Genomic DNA, 15,552 nt, shown 5'->3' on the forward strand with positions numbered 1-15,552 from the left:
ATCTTAGTGTCATGTGCGCGCGTGCTTTTCATAATCTACACTGCGCGGTTAGAGCGAGGTAAACAGACGACGATTTTACGGAACGAGTGCTTAATTGGCGGTCGATGAGGAGACGCTATCGCGTGTTACCAAATATTTGTAAACTACGAAGCTGGAGTCTCACCGATGCGTGGCACAGCTTCAATTAGCCGGCCTGCGCATCCCCATGAATAGCCAGTTGTTTGTCGTCTGCCCATCGCTCTCGAGGTGTGCACCCTGCTTTTCCGTTTGCAGCTGGATGCACTCCGGTGGGCCTTATTCATCGCGCACTCGGTATCCTTCTTCGCCGCAGCTGCCTCAGGCGCGCCTTGCCCGCCCTAAGCTTCAGCACGCCACTTTTTAGAATAAAAAATTTGACTCGCCATTCCGACCTCGCGAAAGTGGATGTCCAGTGACGCTGTGGAACACCGCCACTATACAACTGCTGAGGGGGGTATACAGTGCCTTATTGCTGTAGAGTAATGGGAGTAATGGTAATTTAGAGTTGTGGTGGTAATGGGAGTAATTGCAATTTTGGCAGCACGCCGCCGCTGGTCGCATTGCCGTTGTCTTTCCCCATGTCCCTAGGCCGCTCCTTGTATTCGCATCTCTGATTCTGATCGGGAACCCTGACTATGCGTTGCCTATCCATGGAGGTGCAGCAACAACAACGAAGTCAATGGCCGGGCTAGTTTATCTCTCTCTCTCTCACTATATATATATATATATATATATATATATATATATATATATATATATATATATATATATATATGTGTGTGTGAAGGGCTAGTGACGTCAATTGCCCATGTCGCCAGCTGCCGTTGCCGCGGCAGCTTGCGCAACCGTGATGTTTACTGGGAAACATATATATTCGGGGAGCGCGACGTGCTTCGCATTATTATCGGGAGCACCTTATCATCAATGATGTGGTTTGGATGCTTCTTTTCTGTTTGTTTTTCACTGAACCGAATGATTCTATGCGTGATCAGACAAATGTAAGCACTTTTTGCTTCAATCGCTGTAGGTTCTTCTTAATCGCTCAAGGAACGTTTTCTTTTTGTTTTCGTGAGGACGCGTCACGATAAATCCCGACCAACAAGGGGCTAACAGCTTTGATGTAAAAAAGAAAATAAGAAGTGTCTAAACATACAGGTAGTCCATGCTTGATTACGATGACTCATGTTCATCGTAAATGACTAAGACTGCCGCTTATAATGCGGCCGCTTGATCAAAGCGAGCTTCAGTGCGACCTATAGACCTGCCGAAGTGTTAGGATATTTCATGCTACCATCATCGCTACCATGCCTGCACAAACCGCACGCACCAGATCAGCTTAGAATAGATATTAAAGAAGGTTGATTGAGGCCTCTTTGAGGAGGAAGGGGAATAGGGGGCTGTATGAGTCTCCCGGTGGTCGTATATATAGGAGATCGTAACGGTGACGCTCTTTGATGTGCCGCTTTTCCTCGTCGGGACTTGGCTTCAGACCCCCCGGGGTGAGCCCGTTCGCTGGGGGCGGCGATTTGTGTCTCGCTCTCCAGCTTGTGAGCCAGATCGTTGCGCGTTGGTCTCAATTGATTACCAGCTCCAATAAAATACCCACTCAATAAAACCTGATGTGGTTTTCCGCGGTGTCTCACCTTGAGGTCCTTTCAGGTGTTCCGGTGTCATCGCGCTGTCCGAGCGAATGAGGTTGTTCTTTACATGTATCGGTTCTTGGCTGTTATCGATGATCGACACCTACCATGGGCCTTCACAGGCATGGGAAACTTGCGCCTCTGTCGATAGCAGCCAGCCCTTGTATCAGTTTCATCACACGAGTGTAGTAGGTTTCAGAAACACCGAAAGTTATTGGCGAAACCAAAATTCGAAATCTTTGACGTTCTGTTGGCGCCTTTAATTTGCATTCACACTTTATGAAAACAGTAGCGAGACCGCAGTACTTGTGCCTTTTCTTTCGTTATGCTTATGCGAACTGATAAGTATAAAAGTGAGCGATAACTGAACATCTTTTCCTACGCGTTGTTTGGGTTCTGTGGGAAAATAACAGGTTCGTTGGCGAAAGCGCGGTTGTTATTAAGTCTTGCCCGTTGAAAAATACAGAGAGCCCTCTGTTTATTTCGCCCCTCTGCAGACGAGCCTGTGACGTTGGCCGTGCACGTGGGCAGTCAGATCGACCTTCCGTGCAAATCCCTGCTGGCCAACGACCTGCCGCTGCGCATCAACTGGTTCAAGGACGACTCGCCGATGCCCGTGTACAGCGTCACGTACGCCAGCAACGAGAGCTTCCACCGGACCAACATCATGCAGGGCCGGCACGCGGCCCGTTCCGACTGGAGCCAGCGGGCCTACTTCAGCGTGCTCGGTTCGCCGGCCACGCTCAAGGTCAACGACCTGGCCTTCCAGGACACCGGCACCTATGTCTGCCAGGTGGTCATCAGCCGTGGCACGCAGCGGAACGCCACCGTGCACCTGGTCGTGGTCGGTGAGTGCCGTGGCCAGTGCCTCCTCTTTCACGCCTGCACGGTTCGCCGTACGCCTACAGTGGTCGGAAATATTTTCCGGGCAACAAACCCCGATAAGACGGACCGATGGATGTACTACTTTATTTGAAGACATTGGTTCCTACGTAGGTATAAGTCAGCTACTCTAACATACGAAATGGTTGCAAACGTGCCATTGAGATAGCAGGATGATCGAAGTTATTGGCAAACGATACGCAGTGGTCTGGATCCGTGGCGGTTTGGCTGCATGAAGTTTCGTATGAATTCTGACCTAGCATGCATGCGAACTTCTGACATGCCCTGTGCCAAGCGGAATGGCCGTCACCATGCCCTCTATTCATGGAAGCTTTTAATCAAAGTGCCCTCGCACATTTAAAGGTAGCAGCGACATGTTACCTTGAAGTAAACGTGATAACAGTACAGGCTGCGACTTTTTATCATTGTTTTTTTTTACAAATTTAAAAGTTGAATCAATAGAAGTAAGGAAGCCGAAACAGTTGATAGGTAACTGTGGGGCTGTTTGCTATGTTACATTCCCATGAAAACAATGTCATGTAGGCATTAAACAGAGGCGCAACTTACAGTCCGTGCCACAGGAGGATACGCATGGAGCGGACGCTGAGCCAAGTGCGGGTTAGCATGCACATACGTGTGGCAGAATGAAAGGCGCTAGTGTTTTCTACATACTCGGACTTTAGACAGGGCTGGAATTTAGAACACATACCCGCTGTGGTTGCTCAGTGGCTATGGTGTTTGGCTGCTGCGCACGGAGGTCGCGGGATCGAATCCCGGCCACGGCGGCCGCATTTCTATGGGGGCGAAATGCGAAAACACCCGTGTACTTAGATTCAGGTGCACGTTAAAGAACCCTAGGTGGTCGAAATTTTCGGAGTCCTCCACTACGGCGTGCCTCATAAGGAGAAACTGCTTTTGGCGCGTAAAACCCCGTAATTTTTTTTAATTTTGAACACGAAATGTTTAGTTGGGCTCATTCGTGACATGAGAGGGATCGCTCCCCTTTGCGATGTGAAAAGTAAAAATGCGCATGCAGGTGGATTAATAAATGCGGTTTCGTGTGATAACCTTTGAATAGTATCACCACTCTTATCGTTTAATCACGTCTGCTAATGATGTGGCCCCATTTTACGCCATGCTCCATACGAACTCTTTTGACAGGCGAGAGCTGTCAGACACGCAGCGCTGATAGTCCGCATGCCCTGTAAGGAATTGTGCATACTCTCTATGGCGTATTGGCTAAAAGACAGGCGGTACATAGAAAGTGACTTTAAATAAAAGTTCAAACGAAATATTGCGCGAAAACAGTAAATGAAATGAAAAATAAAAAGCAGAACAAAGGATTTAGCAAGGAAACCGCCAGATCACATCGCTTCGGTCGTCCATTTCTTCACCGCCATCTAAGCGCAGTGCTTCCAGATGATGTAAAGTATATGCGATCGGTTGTACTATATACATGGGCCATTCCATCTCAAGTGTACTAGGTGTTCTTTCCACCATCTCTGATTCTGCTAAAAACGAAAATCATACTATTTTACCTGTGTGTGTCGAGTTATGATTGAAGACATATCTTTCTGAAAAAAAAAAATTATCTGACGCCTTGAGGGTGCTTCGGAGGTTGCGCACACAAATGAAGCTATGTCAGGCAAAAATATTTCCACAAAGTTATTTCTCTGACCTATTACTGTGAGTCTCCTACAAAGTTATTGCTCTGACCTATTACTGCGAATTCCTTTTTTTTAATAATCTACATTTTTAGTTTTTATTTTAATTTGCGTTATTTTTAGCCATGAGAAAAAGTCGACAATTGCCACACATTTAGTATATTTCACAGAGAAAGGTAATTGTTCCATGAGTCATATGTCTGCAAAATGGGCTTGGTATGCATGTATACTAGAAATAAGAATACTCTGAGAAGAAATAAAGCCTAAAGATTCTAAAAATAGAGCCTAAAACGAAAAAAAAAAGAATATGACGTTCTGATCTGATTGTGGCTCCTCTATCACAGTATAGCACTCCAAGTAACAATATGGCCTTATCAGCATTGTATAGCATGCGTTGCTGCCAATTTACTTAAAAAGTTTTAAAAGAGTAAGTTTCGTTTTAAGCAATAAAAAAAATTGAACTGTACAATCACAAGCATGCGCGGAGCATCTCGTTGTTTCACCTTCACTGCATAGCACGTTGGTCGGAGTTTTAGTCCGGCTCGTTTCACGTGTACTCTACTTCTTTTTTTCAAAAACAAGGTCTTCTTTAGCGACTTCAGATTGATATCGGGGTCCTGGGGTCTGGGTTTGTAGCCGCTTTCATCTTGTAAATTACACACACGTTTTGAGGCCTTCTAGTCGTCACGGCGGACAAGGAAACAGGCGTCAAGATGACGCTTGTAAATAAAAAGACGCACGAAGATAGCATAGCGTTACGTGCGGAGAAAGAATAATGCGGATTTATTACATGTAGTCTTTTTCGTTCCAATCTTGATTTTGACTCCTGTTTCCTTGTCCTACGTGCGCTAGAAGACCCCAAACGGTCTAATTGAGGAGACGAAAGTGGCCAGAAAGCCAGACCCCACGAACCCCAAATCAATCTGAAGTCGCCAAAGAAGACCTTGTCTCAAAAACAAAAACAGAACACGTCAAACGAGCCGGTTTAAAACACCGACCAGCGTGCTGTTGCAGTGAAGGCGAAACAAAGAGATGCTCCGCGCAACCTTGTGATTGTGCAGTTCAATTTTTTTCTTTCTTAAAACGAAATTTACTCTCTTAAAACTTTTAAATAAATTGTCGGCAATCCATAGTATACAATGCTGATTAGACCATATCGTTACTTAGACCGCTACATTGTGAAAATGGAGATACAAATTAAGTCAGAACGTCATTCTTTTTTTTTCGATTTTGTCATAATTTCAAAAGAAAGTTTATGTTTTATTTTTTCTCAGAGTATTTTTATCATCTAGTATACATACCAGGCCCATGTTTTGAATACGTTCCTCATGAAACAATTATTTTTTTCTGTAAGAAATATTTAATATACCGCAATTGTCGACGTTTTCTCATGCCTAAAAATAACGTTAAGTAAAACAACAAGTTTTAAACTAAAACAGTAATCAAAAAGTGCCGCCGCAGAATATTAAAAAAAATTGCACTTATAGGTCAAAGCACTAAGTTTGAAGGAAATTTTCTGGCCAACATAGTTTCACTTGTGTGCGCAATCTTCGTAGCGCCCTCATGGCATCAGAAAATCTTTTACAGGAAGAAATCGCTTGAATAGTTGCCACACTAAGTAAAATATATTTATTATATATGTGTATGTTTATATATATATAATTTTTTCTTGCATATACTTGGGTTTAAATATTCCACTTCTACATGACTTCAAATTCATGATGCACGGCCGCCGTCTCCATTACAAGTCGTACAAATACTTGGTACCCGTTGCAAGTTATGTAATCGGTAGTGTCATTGAGTGGTTGATGCATCGGCATTTTGACAGAGAAAGCTCAGTTATTAATGCGAAAGCATTAAATGCCTCATTGCGTGAAAATCCGCAGGCGTAGTCGGCGTGACCGAAAGGTGGTTCCAAAAACGGCCGACGGCGCATGGAGCAAACAAGACGTCACGAAATGCTCGGATTGACGTAAGACTTCTCAGGGGGGGGGGGGGGGGGGGGGGTCCGATGAACTAAGTGAATTAATGGCTTCGAAAGGGTAATTCGATAAATTTATGTCTAGGCATGGGAATCGAGCCCGGACCTTCGGGGTGCGAGGCGAGCACGCTGCCCTAACGCTACACGGCAGCTCTATGGTTGTCGTTGACTAAAGGTTTGCCTTATATGGTGCGTGCGTCATTGCGCTCGTGGTGGCGCAGCCGATGGGGAGGAGGTGGTGGCACATCATGAGAGTATGAAATGAGTGTTTAAAGTAAAAAAAAAATATCAACGTTCAATTGAACGGCGCTGAGGGGTCCTTCGAGTTATGAACTCCTCGCGGGCTAGCGAGCGCGTTGAGACGTTTGGCGCGTTCTTATGTGGCCTTGCCGAGGCGCAGTTAAGAACGCAGGCGAGAGCTTGCACGGACGAGGAACGCGCGAAGCGAAAAATCGCATTTCACCAAAGCGACTATAACGCTTTCGCATTCCCACACGTAAGCAGCCTTAAGTGTCTCTGCCGAACTTTCTATACGTTCTTTGCATTATATCTCACGATGCCGAATACTACGCAAAGTGCCCCCCCTACAGCCATCCTTATAAAAATGTGCCCTATTGTTTAAAATGGGGGATCGGCCTCTATATTACGGAAGGTCTGTATCGGTTACCACACGGTATCGAGCAATGATGCTCTAGACGAGAATCTTCATTATATTCCGGCAAACGTCCGCAGGCAGTGCATATTGAGAATAAAGGAGTCTCTCGACCTCTGCACACTCAAGGAATAAATACGACGAATGGGCAACGAACATGGCTTGCTTTATAGTTGAACGGTGCACTAATTAGAAGAAAGAACTGATGCCAAAAATTCTGCAGATCCAAAGTAGTTCATGGTGGAATCTATCGGAAACGAAGCTTTAGTGAAGCGGTTATTGAATGCTATACGACTAACAGTCATTGTGCCCGATTGTGTTCACCTATGCAAGATGTAATCTCATGCACTGTTTATGATCATCCAGCTCAAATGTCTCATTCGACCTTTGGTGACGCGCCACACTGGTCGCAGATAGGCTGTGCCGTAATGCAGGCGCCAAATTAGGCTGGTGCACAGTGCGACGTCTACGTAGCGATGTCGCGAGGACGAAGGCGATGTAGGGTGCTTGTCGATGGTGGAATGGTAATTTATCGAGCATGCGCAGGGAAGTGTGATATATATATATATATATATATATATATATATATATATAAACGAGACGACAGGGGTTTAACCGAGGGTCCCGATTTTTATTAGTCACATCATAAGAAGCCAACAAACACTGACACCAAGGCCAACATAGGGGAAATTATTTGTGCGTAATAAATGAAATAAAGAAACCATAAATTAATGGAAATTGAAGTGGATGAAAGAACAACTTGTCGCAAGTGGGAAACGAACCCACAGCCTTCGCATTTCGTGTGCGATGCTCTACCAATTTTTTCCTCCACTTTAATTTCCATTAATTTATCGTTTATTTCATTTATTAAGCACAAGTAATTTCCCCTATGTTGTCCTTGGTGTCAGTGTTTGTTGGCTTCTTATGATATGACTATATATATATATATATGTATATATATATATATATATATATATATATATATATATATATATATATATATATATATATATATATATATATATATATATATATATATATATATATATATATATATATATATATATATATATATATATATATATATATATATATATATATATATATATATATATATATATATATACATACCCACTTATATCGACCGACCCAACAGCAGACAGCCAGCCGTAGCCACGCCAAGCCCGCGAGGTATAGGTAAACGTGCTTCGCTTTATTATATCACTATATTGTATCGCAGAGATCTAGAAATTCCATTATCCTCAATATGCGCTGCCTGTGGACGTTTGCCATAATATAATGGAAGTTCTTGTCCAAAACATCATTGCTCGATACTGTGGGGAACCGATACAGAGCTTCTGTAATTTAGGGGCCGACCCCCATATTAAACAAGAGGGCACATGTTTATAAGGATGACTGTACGAGGGGGGGGGGGGGGAGGGGGGGTCTTTGCATAATATTCAGCATCGTAGGGTATAATGCAAAAAAAAAGATTATACTTTCTCTGCTATTCCGAAGTTTTAATCACGCTTGTGGGTCAAACCGCCAATCCATCAACTACTCGTTGACGCCACCGAATATACAAGTTACAACATGCATTAAGTCTTTCTACGACTTCTAATGGAGATGGTAACAGTGCGTCATGAATTTGAAGTGCTGTTGAAGTCGAATATTTAAATCCTAGTATCTGGGGAAAAAAATTATATCCACTGAGGTGCTGATGGACCCAGCAGCAGACAGCATACCGCAGTCACGCTAAACCCAGGCGGTATTGGTAAAAAGGCTTCGCTTTATTATATGACTTCATGGGTGACATTTCTTTGCTCTTTATTTTGCTCTTTATTACTGTATTTTTCTGGTGTATTAATAGAGTGTTTCATATATATATATATATATATATATATATATATATATATATATATATATATATATATATTCTTTTTTTCTCGTGTTTCAATCCCGTGAATTTTACTTTGCATTGTATACGCGTGACAAGAACATTTTACTGTTACATACATCTTTTTTTTGTTATTGTTCTCTTTTGTCAAAAAAAATTTCTTTCTCTTTGACCTTGATTTTGCTCCCCCCTTATGTAATGCCTTCGGGCCTTTAAGGGAAAAATAAATGAAATGAAATGAAATGAAATACTTCGTGGTTTTGCTGCCACTTGCGATGCGTGGCACACTGACTAGTCGTATCTGTGCACAATATTTAGAGGTAGTTTCGTATCTGTAGGCGATCTACTGTTTCATGCACGGAAATGCATACACGTACAGCTAAATGAAAACGCTGAAAGCAGGGTCGTTCTCAGGAAATAATTTTCATCGTTACCTTATGTTCATGCCTGAATTGCCAAAGAGCATTTAAAATCGCTCATCCCATTTAACGATACCTTTAGACGCGTGGACAGCTAGCATAAAATTTGTGCAAACAACCCACAATACCTCAATTCATGGGTGCCTTTTCAGATGCGACTTACTGTAATGAAACATGGTGTCATTACTTTTGTTACAGATCCAACCTTGCAGCATGTGCTGCGACAATGTAAAGTTCATAAAATGATATATATATATATATATATATATATATATATATATATATATATATATATATATAATTTTAATTTAATTTTTTTTTTGACCGGCGTCACGCAACCTAGTGTTAAAGAAAGCACTCCGCTGTACTTTCTTAACATTACGGCGAGAAGTTACTCTATATACCATACCTTGCAAACGTGGATTACCGAATTCATATGGAATATTTATGGCTCTTCGAGCTTTGTTAGGGCGCTGCAGTGTAGCACGCCACGAGCACAAAGCTTCAGAGTCCGTATTCGCAAAAAAAAAATGAAACACAGAACAAAGATATTTATTATACATACTTTCAAGATTCGAAGGCACTACAAAAAGCAGTCGTAACAAGACAAAATAATATGTAGACAACTATACAATGAAAAAAACGTTAAGCGATAGCTTGGTAGACTGCTGTTTTGAATGAAGATGTATCTGCTATGTGAATGATAGCAGCAGGAAGGTGGTTCCAGTCGACACTTGTGCGGGGTAAAAAAGAATCATGGTACTTGTTCCTTCGGTAGGATGGGACGGCAACTTTATATCTGTGGTCACATCGGCATGAAACGTGGAAAGATGGGGTAATAAGTTGATTCCCGAGCGCGTGGTTAGAGCGATAAACCTTGTGGAATAGACAACTGCGAGCACATTTGCGACGTAATGAAAGATCTGGCGGATTCGGGTTTTTGTCATACATGTTACACTGGAATGGCGGGAATGGTTAGATAAAAGAAAGCGAGCTGCTCGATTTTGAATCGCTTCAAGTGTAGGGGCTATAGTCATGCTTGATTGTTATCCCAAATGGCAGGTGCGTATTCTAGTTTTGAGAAAACTAGGGTTTTGTAGAGTCTCAATTTTACTGAAGTAGGAACAGTACGAAAATTACGACGATGATATCCTAACATGCGATTAGCATTAGCAGTAATGTAATTAGTATGCGTATTCCATGGCAGATCATTAGTTATGTGAAGGCCAAGGTATTTGTAAGTGTTAACAGATGCTAGTAAAGTGTCATTCAGTGCATATCTCTACTGATTGCGATTGCTGACCGTAGGTGACATGCGCATCGATTTACACTTGCTAGCGTTAAATTTCATAAACCATTTACTAGACCAGAGTGACACATTGTAAAGATCCCCTTGCAGCTTACATCACCATGTTAGTGATCTTGCGGTATATTACACAATAATCTGCGAACAGATTAATTGATGATGATGTTACACAGTTAGCGAGGTCGTTAATATAATTCGAAAAGAGTAAAGGCCCCAGACGAATCTTTGTGGCACTCCAGATGTAACTGGTGACAAAGCAGATTAATAGTTACTGGTTGTGACATATTGAGTTCGATTGAAAAAAAAAACGCCTTAATTCTAGACAACACATTTGGATCAATATTAAGCTGATTACCTCTATAGATAAGTAGGTCATGAAATATTGTGTCGAAAGCTCCGGCAAAATCTAAAAGAGTACAGTCAGTATCAAATCCTTGATCTCAGGCGGCGAAGAAATCTTAAATGCAGCAAAGAAGTTGAGTACCACATAAAAAAAGTTTTTCTAGAACAGTGTTGAGATAGATGAAAGAACAAGTTAATTTCAAGAAAGTCAATGACGTGAGAATGTATTACGTGTTCTAAAAGTTTGCATGGAATGTTAGTTAATGAGATTGGATGGTAGTCCTCGGGGCAATCCGCGTTACCTGATTTATGGACTGGCACCATCCTCGCCATTTTCCAGTCTGTTGGAAGCGAGGAGCACTGTAATGGTTGAGTAAACAGTTTAGATAGCATAAAAAAAGAAAATACTGCCGTACATTTTAACATTTTCCAATGTTCTTACGCTTGAGCTGTTGTTAAGAGGAGGTGCCGGCCAAGCGTGATGATGGATGGAGAGTTTGTTAGCGAAGACGGCCGGCATTTGCGAACGAAAGGCTTTGTGAATTCGACCCCTATTTTGAAACGCCGCAATGTGTTATTGATATACGTCGGGTAGGACGAGCACGCTGATGATGGAAGAGTGGTCTAAGTTCATTGTCGTCGCAGGGTATGCATTTAAAACACATATTGACGAGGCTCAGTCTTCCGTCTGTCATATTTTTTTTTGTCCTCATCGAGTGTAGCAGTTACTTCGAATATGCTCAATCAATAACATCAATAAAATCTGGCTACCACCTTCGGCAATATGCCTTTATGCGTTCGTTCACAACAAGTGCCGAAGATTGAGCCCCCTACCACAAAACAGTTGTGTCTCGAGCGCGCTGTGATATATACTGTAGCGTTATTCAATTATAAGGAGCGGTCGTAACGGCAGCACTTTAGCCGTTCCTTGATTTGTGCGTTTGGCGGTGGATCCTATATGCAGATACCTTAGTTATTCTAGCAGCCATCGTAATCCTCCTCGGCTGCTTTTTATATATGGCGCGCTCCGGCGCGTGTCTCCCGTGCTGCGAGCTGCGAGGTCAGAAGAACGAGAATAAAACAAAAAAAAAGAAAGAGCTTCTTCGGCTCCTGCCATCGGTTCGAACGGTTCTCAGACCTTCCGCTCGCTGACTGACACATTGTTGTAGTGGACCTAACCTAGGTCCCTGTAGTTATAATGTCTATTTCTGCTCGCTCTTTGCGGGAAAAAGACAAACGAGACGATGGTGCAAAGCTCAACAAAATGATGGGAGGCGTAGGTTTCGCGTGACTGTGTTATGAGTGGGAAGTATACGTCGCGCTCGTATATACGTGGACGATTTCACGACCACGACAACGTTGGTCCGTAGGTGGCATGACAGGCTCGACAATATAGTTCACAGGCGATGTCTGCGCGAAAACACGGTAGCGTCCTTGATATTTGGACACAAGCTTGGATGAGAGTCCAGCAGGAACGGCGGGTACCCAAAGCCACACGAGGGAGTCGGGAAGAAAGTGACAATGCGGATGATCATTGGTGGACGGCTGTAAATGAACGGGCGAGCTGATGACATTCCTCTGCACGGCGGGCAGCTTCAGAGATGGGCGTACATTCGAATGAGTCGGGTCTGTACGGAAGAATGGTGTCGAGGGTAGTCGAAGGTTCGCGGCCATACAAGAGGAAGAATGGGGAGAAGTTTGTGGTCGCCTGTGGTGCAGTGTTATAGGCGAACGTGATGAATGGAAAAATGTGGTTGGGTTTGAGGATGGTAGGCGGTGGTAGTGCGATGAACGATGCGACATTCAGCAAGGAGCGCGTTTACGACTTCGGAGAGGAAGACACGTCCTGTATCACTCAAAAGTTAGTGACGTGCACCGTGACGGAGAATAGTTTTTTCAGGAGGAAGGATGCTATATCACGAGCGGTGGCAGCACGCAGAGCAGCTGTTTCTGCGTATCGCGTCAAATGGCCGATGGCGACGACTATCCAGCGGTTCCAGGAAGCCGTACTCGGAAGGGGTCCATACAGGTCAATGCCAATGTGATCGAAAGGCATGGCAGGACACGGGATTGGCTGGAGTGGACCAGAGCCATGCTGAGCAGGAACCCTGCGGCGTTGGCACTGAGGGCACGACCGAATGTACCTGCACACAAAGGTCTACATGCCACGCGAATAATACCTGGAGCGAAGCCAGGTGTACGTCTTGAAGACACCCGCATGTGGACACTGCGGGTCAGTATGGAAGGCAGAACATATTTCACCACGAAGATGTCGATGTATGACCAGCAACTACTTGCGGACGTCAGAGACGTAATTCCGGCGATAGAGAAGTCCACCCCAAATTTAGAAGTGAGATGCTTGGCGGCGCAAAGCTCGAGAAGGTGAAGGAACAGTCGACGGGTTTGAGAGGAAGCGGATAAGAGTACTAATACAGGCATCCTTGCGTTGCTCCGAAGCCATGTCGCAGCCTGCTGGGAACGAAAGTACTTGGTCAACGGCACGGAGGCAGGCATCGCTTTCGTTTGACACGGGCGAACGGGAAAGCGCGTCGGCATCGGTGTGGCGGCGGCCAGACCTGTAGACAACACGCATGTTGAAATCTTGCAACCGCAAAGCCCAGCGAGCTAATCGACCTGAGGGGTCCCTCAACGTGGACAGCCAACAAAGTGCATGGTGGTCTGTAATCACGTCGAAGGGGCGGGGCGGCCTTAGAGGTTGGGTCGAAATTTACCAAGTGCCCAGATTATGGCCAAACATTCCTTCTCTGTAACGGAATAATTCTTCTCGGCTTTGGTGAGGGTCCGGCTTGCGTATGCAACGACGTACTCGTCGAATCCAGATTTGCGCTGCGCGAGCACAGCGCCGAGTCCAACACCGCTGGCGTCGGTGTGCACTTAGGTCGGAGCTGTCGGGTCGAAGTGACGCAGTATAGGCGGTGAAGTCAGTAGACGACGCAACTCTTGGAATGCATCGTTACAAGCGGACGGCCAGGCGTAGTCGTTCAAGTCGCTCCGTAGAAGCTGATTCAAGGGAGCGGTGATGGATGAGAAATTACGGATGAAGCGACGAAAGTAAGAACGCAGGCCAAGAAAGTTGCACAGTTCTCTTACGGAGGGAGGTTTGGGAAAATCAGCAACTGCACGGAGCTTGGCGGCGTCAGGAAGAATACCGTGGTTAGATACTGCATGGCCAAGGATGGTGAGCTGACTTTCGCCAAAGTGGCATTTCTTCAAGGGGTTGGGACACCAAATTTTGAGGCTATAGAAAGCATGTTGTAGGCTGCTTCCGTATGCAAGGACACCCAGAACGAGGTATCGGACGCTGCAAACATTTCAAAATAATTTTAATTCAGCTCCAAAAAGTCATTAAAAACTCCTTCTCGTAGTCGAGACCCATCGCTAGCGCGGCAGCTGCTACGTCACAGAGGAGGAACGAAAATATTGACGTCATAGCACACCAGCACAAAAACGTGACGTGTGATGAGTAGCGATGAAATGCCGATTACGGAGCCTGCTGAGCCGAGCGACCGAGCATAACCTCCACTATGACCGAGCTACAGGCATATAGAAATCCTTTCTTAATGCAAAGAAGGGGTAAGGCGTGCAGACACGGACACAGGAGGAGAGAAGTGGACAACACGAACGCCGCACGGCGGCCCGCGAATGGCAAACTGCGTGCAGCGAGTTGCCGTGCCGACGGGCCTTTGCACGTTTGAGTGTAGAACAGCTAGTAGCCGGCCGACTCCGAAAGGGACCAGGATATGCGGCGTTCGTGTTGTCCGCTTCTCTCCTCGCATAGTCGCATAGTTCGGCAGCTCGGAGCGGTCCACGTTACCGGCACGGAAACTCGCCGCACGCCGTTTGCCGTTCGCGGGACCCCGTGCGACGGCGGTTTTGCTCGCGAACGGCGAGATTTCCTAGCTGTACAGAGCACGGGCCTGGGACCCATTTGTGCGGCAGCCGTACGGCGAAGCGGCCAATCAGCGTCCGAGGAGTGGTCACTTTGTGCACCGACGGCAGCTTCACCGCCCCTGATCGTTCGGCGCCGCCGATATCGTGGCTAGGCCTTTTCCAGTTCACTTCGAAGCTAAAGCTTACGGCGCTTCGGAATGAATCACCGACTCTCACAAGCCGCAATATTTTCTTACCGTTCTTGTCGCTCTTCGCAATAATTATAATAATCGCGACATGCACTTCGAATCGCCAGTTGACCTCTGCTGGCAGAGCACGCGTATGCGCGAGCAGACGACGCAGCATAGTTTTACGTCACTATTTTTTGTGGCCCACGTGACCAAGCCATGTTGCGTTTCCTCCTCTGTGACGTCATAGCATCCCCCGGTGCCCAGAAACCGAAACCGAAATCGCTCGGTATAATAATGCTATTATTAAATTATTTATCGGATATATATGAATCCCGCTGTGTGTATCGTGCTCCCTGAAGCATGACGCAACGTTTGAATCAACAAACGCATGAACGAAAATTTTGATGTCTCCACCCCTTTCAGGTTGAGCTAAAGGCCGGCGCCAGTTAGGCACTGTAACACTTCCTCCAGCCTGCAGAGATGGGTAGGAAAATCGGGCGAAAAAATAACCACATCATCTAAGTAAGTAGCACAGGCACGTTTTCCACTTGAGACCACGCAAAAGGTTGCAAATCATACGCTCAAATGTTGCGAGGGCGTTGCAAAGCCCGAAAGGCATGACACGAAATTCATATAGGCCATCTGGTGTTACAAAGGCCATTTCAGGTT

At 44.9% G+C, this 15,552-nt stretch overlaps 1 protein-coding gene across 5 annotated transcripts in view; it reads left to right on the forward strand.

Moving 5' to 3' along the window:
- The window catches only part of LOC135897418 (neural cell adhesion molecule 2-like), a 551,631-nt gene that overhangs the window by 290,396 nt on the left and 245,683 nt on the right, over nucleotides 1-15,552 (forward strand). For 3 of the 5 annotated variants that reach the window (XM_070530912.1, XM_070530916.1, XM_070530915.1), the window contains exon 2: nucleotides 2,156-2,506. In XM_070530912.1, the coding sequence (XP_070387013.1) occupies nucleotides 2,156-2,506 (351 nt within the window). Of the gene's footprint in view, nucleotides 1-1,945; nucleotides 2,072-2,124; nucleotides 2,507-15,552 lie in introns of those variants that run through there. The other 2 variants (XM_070530913.1, XM_070530914.1) reach the window with 2 other exon arrangements.

This window comes from Dermacentor albipictus, chromosome 1, assembly GCF_038994185.2.
Source record: "Dermacentor albipictus isolate Rhodes 1998 colony chromosome 1, USDA_Dalb.pri_finalv2, whole genome shotgun sequence".
NCBI classification, from domain to species: domain Eukaryota; kingdom Metazoa; phylum Arthropoda; class Arachnida; order Ixodida; family Ixodidae; genus Dermacentor; species Dermacentor albipictus.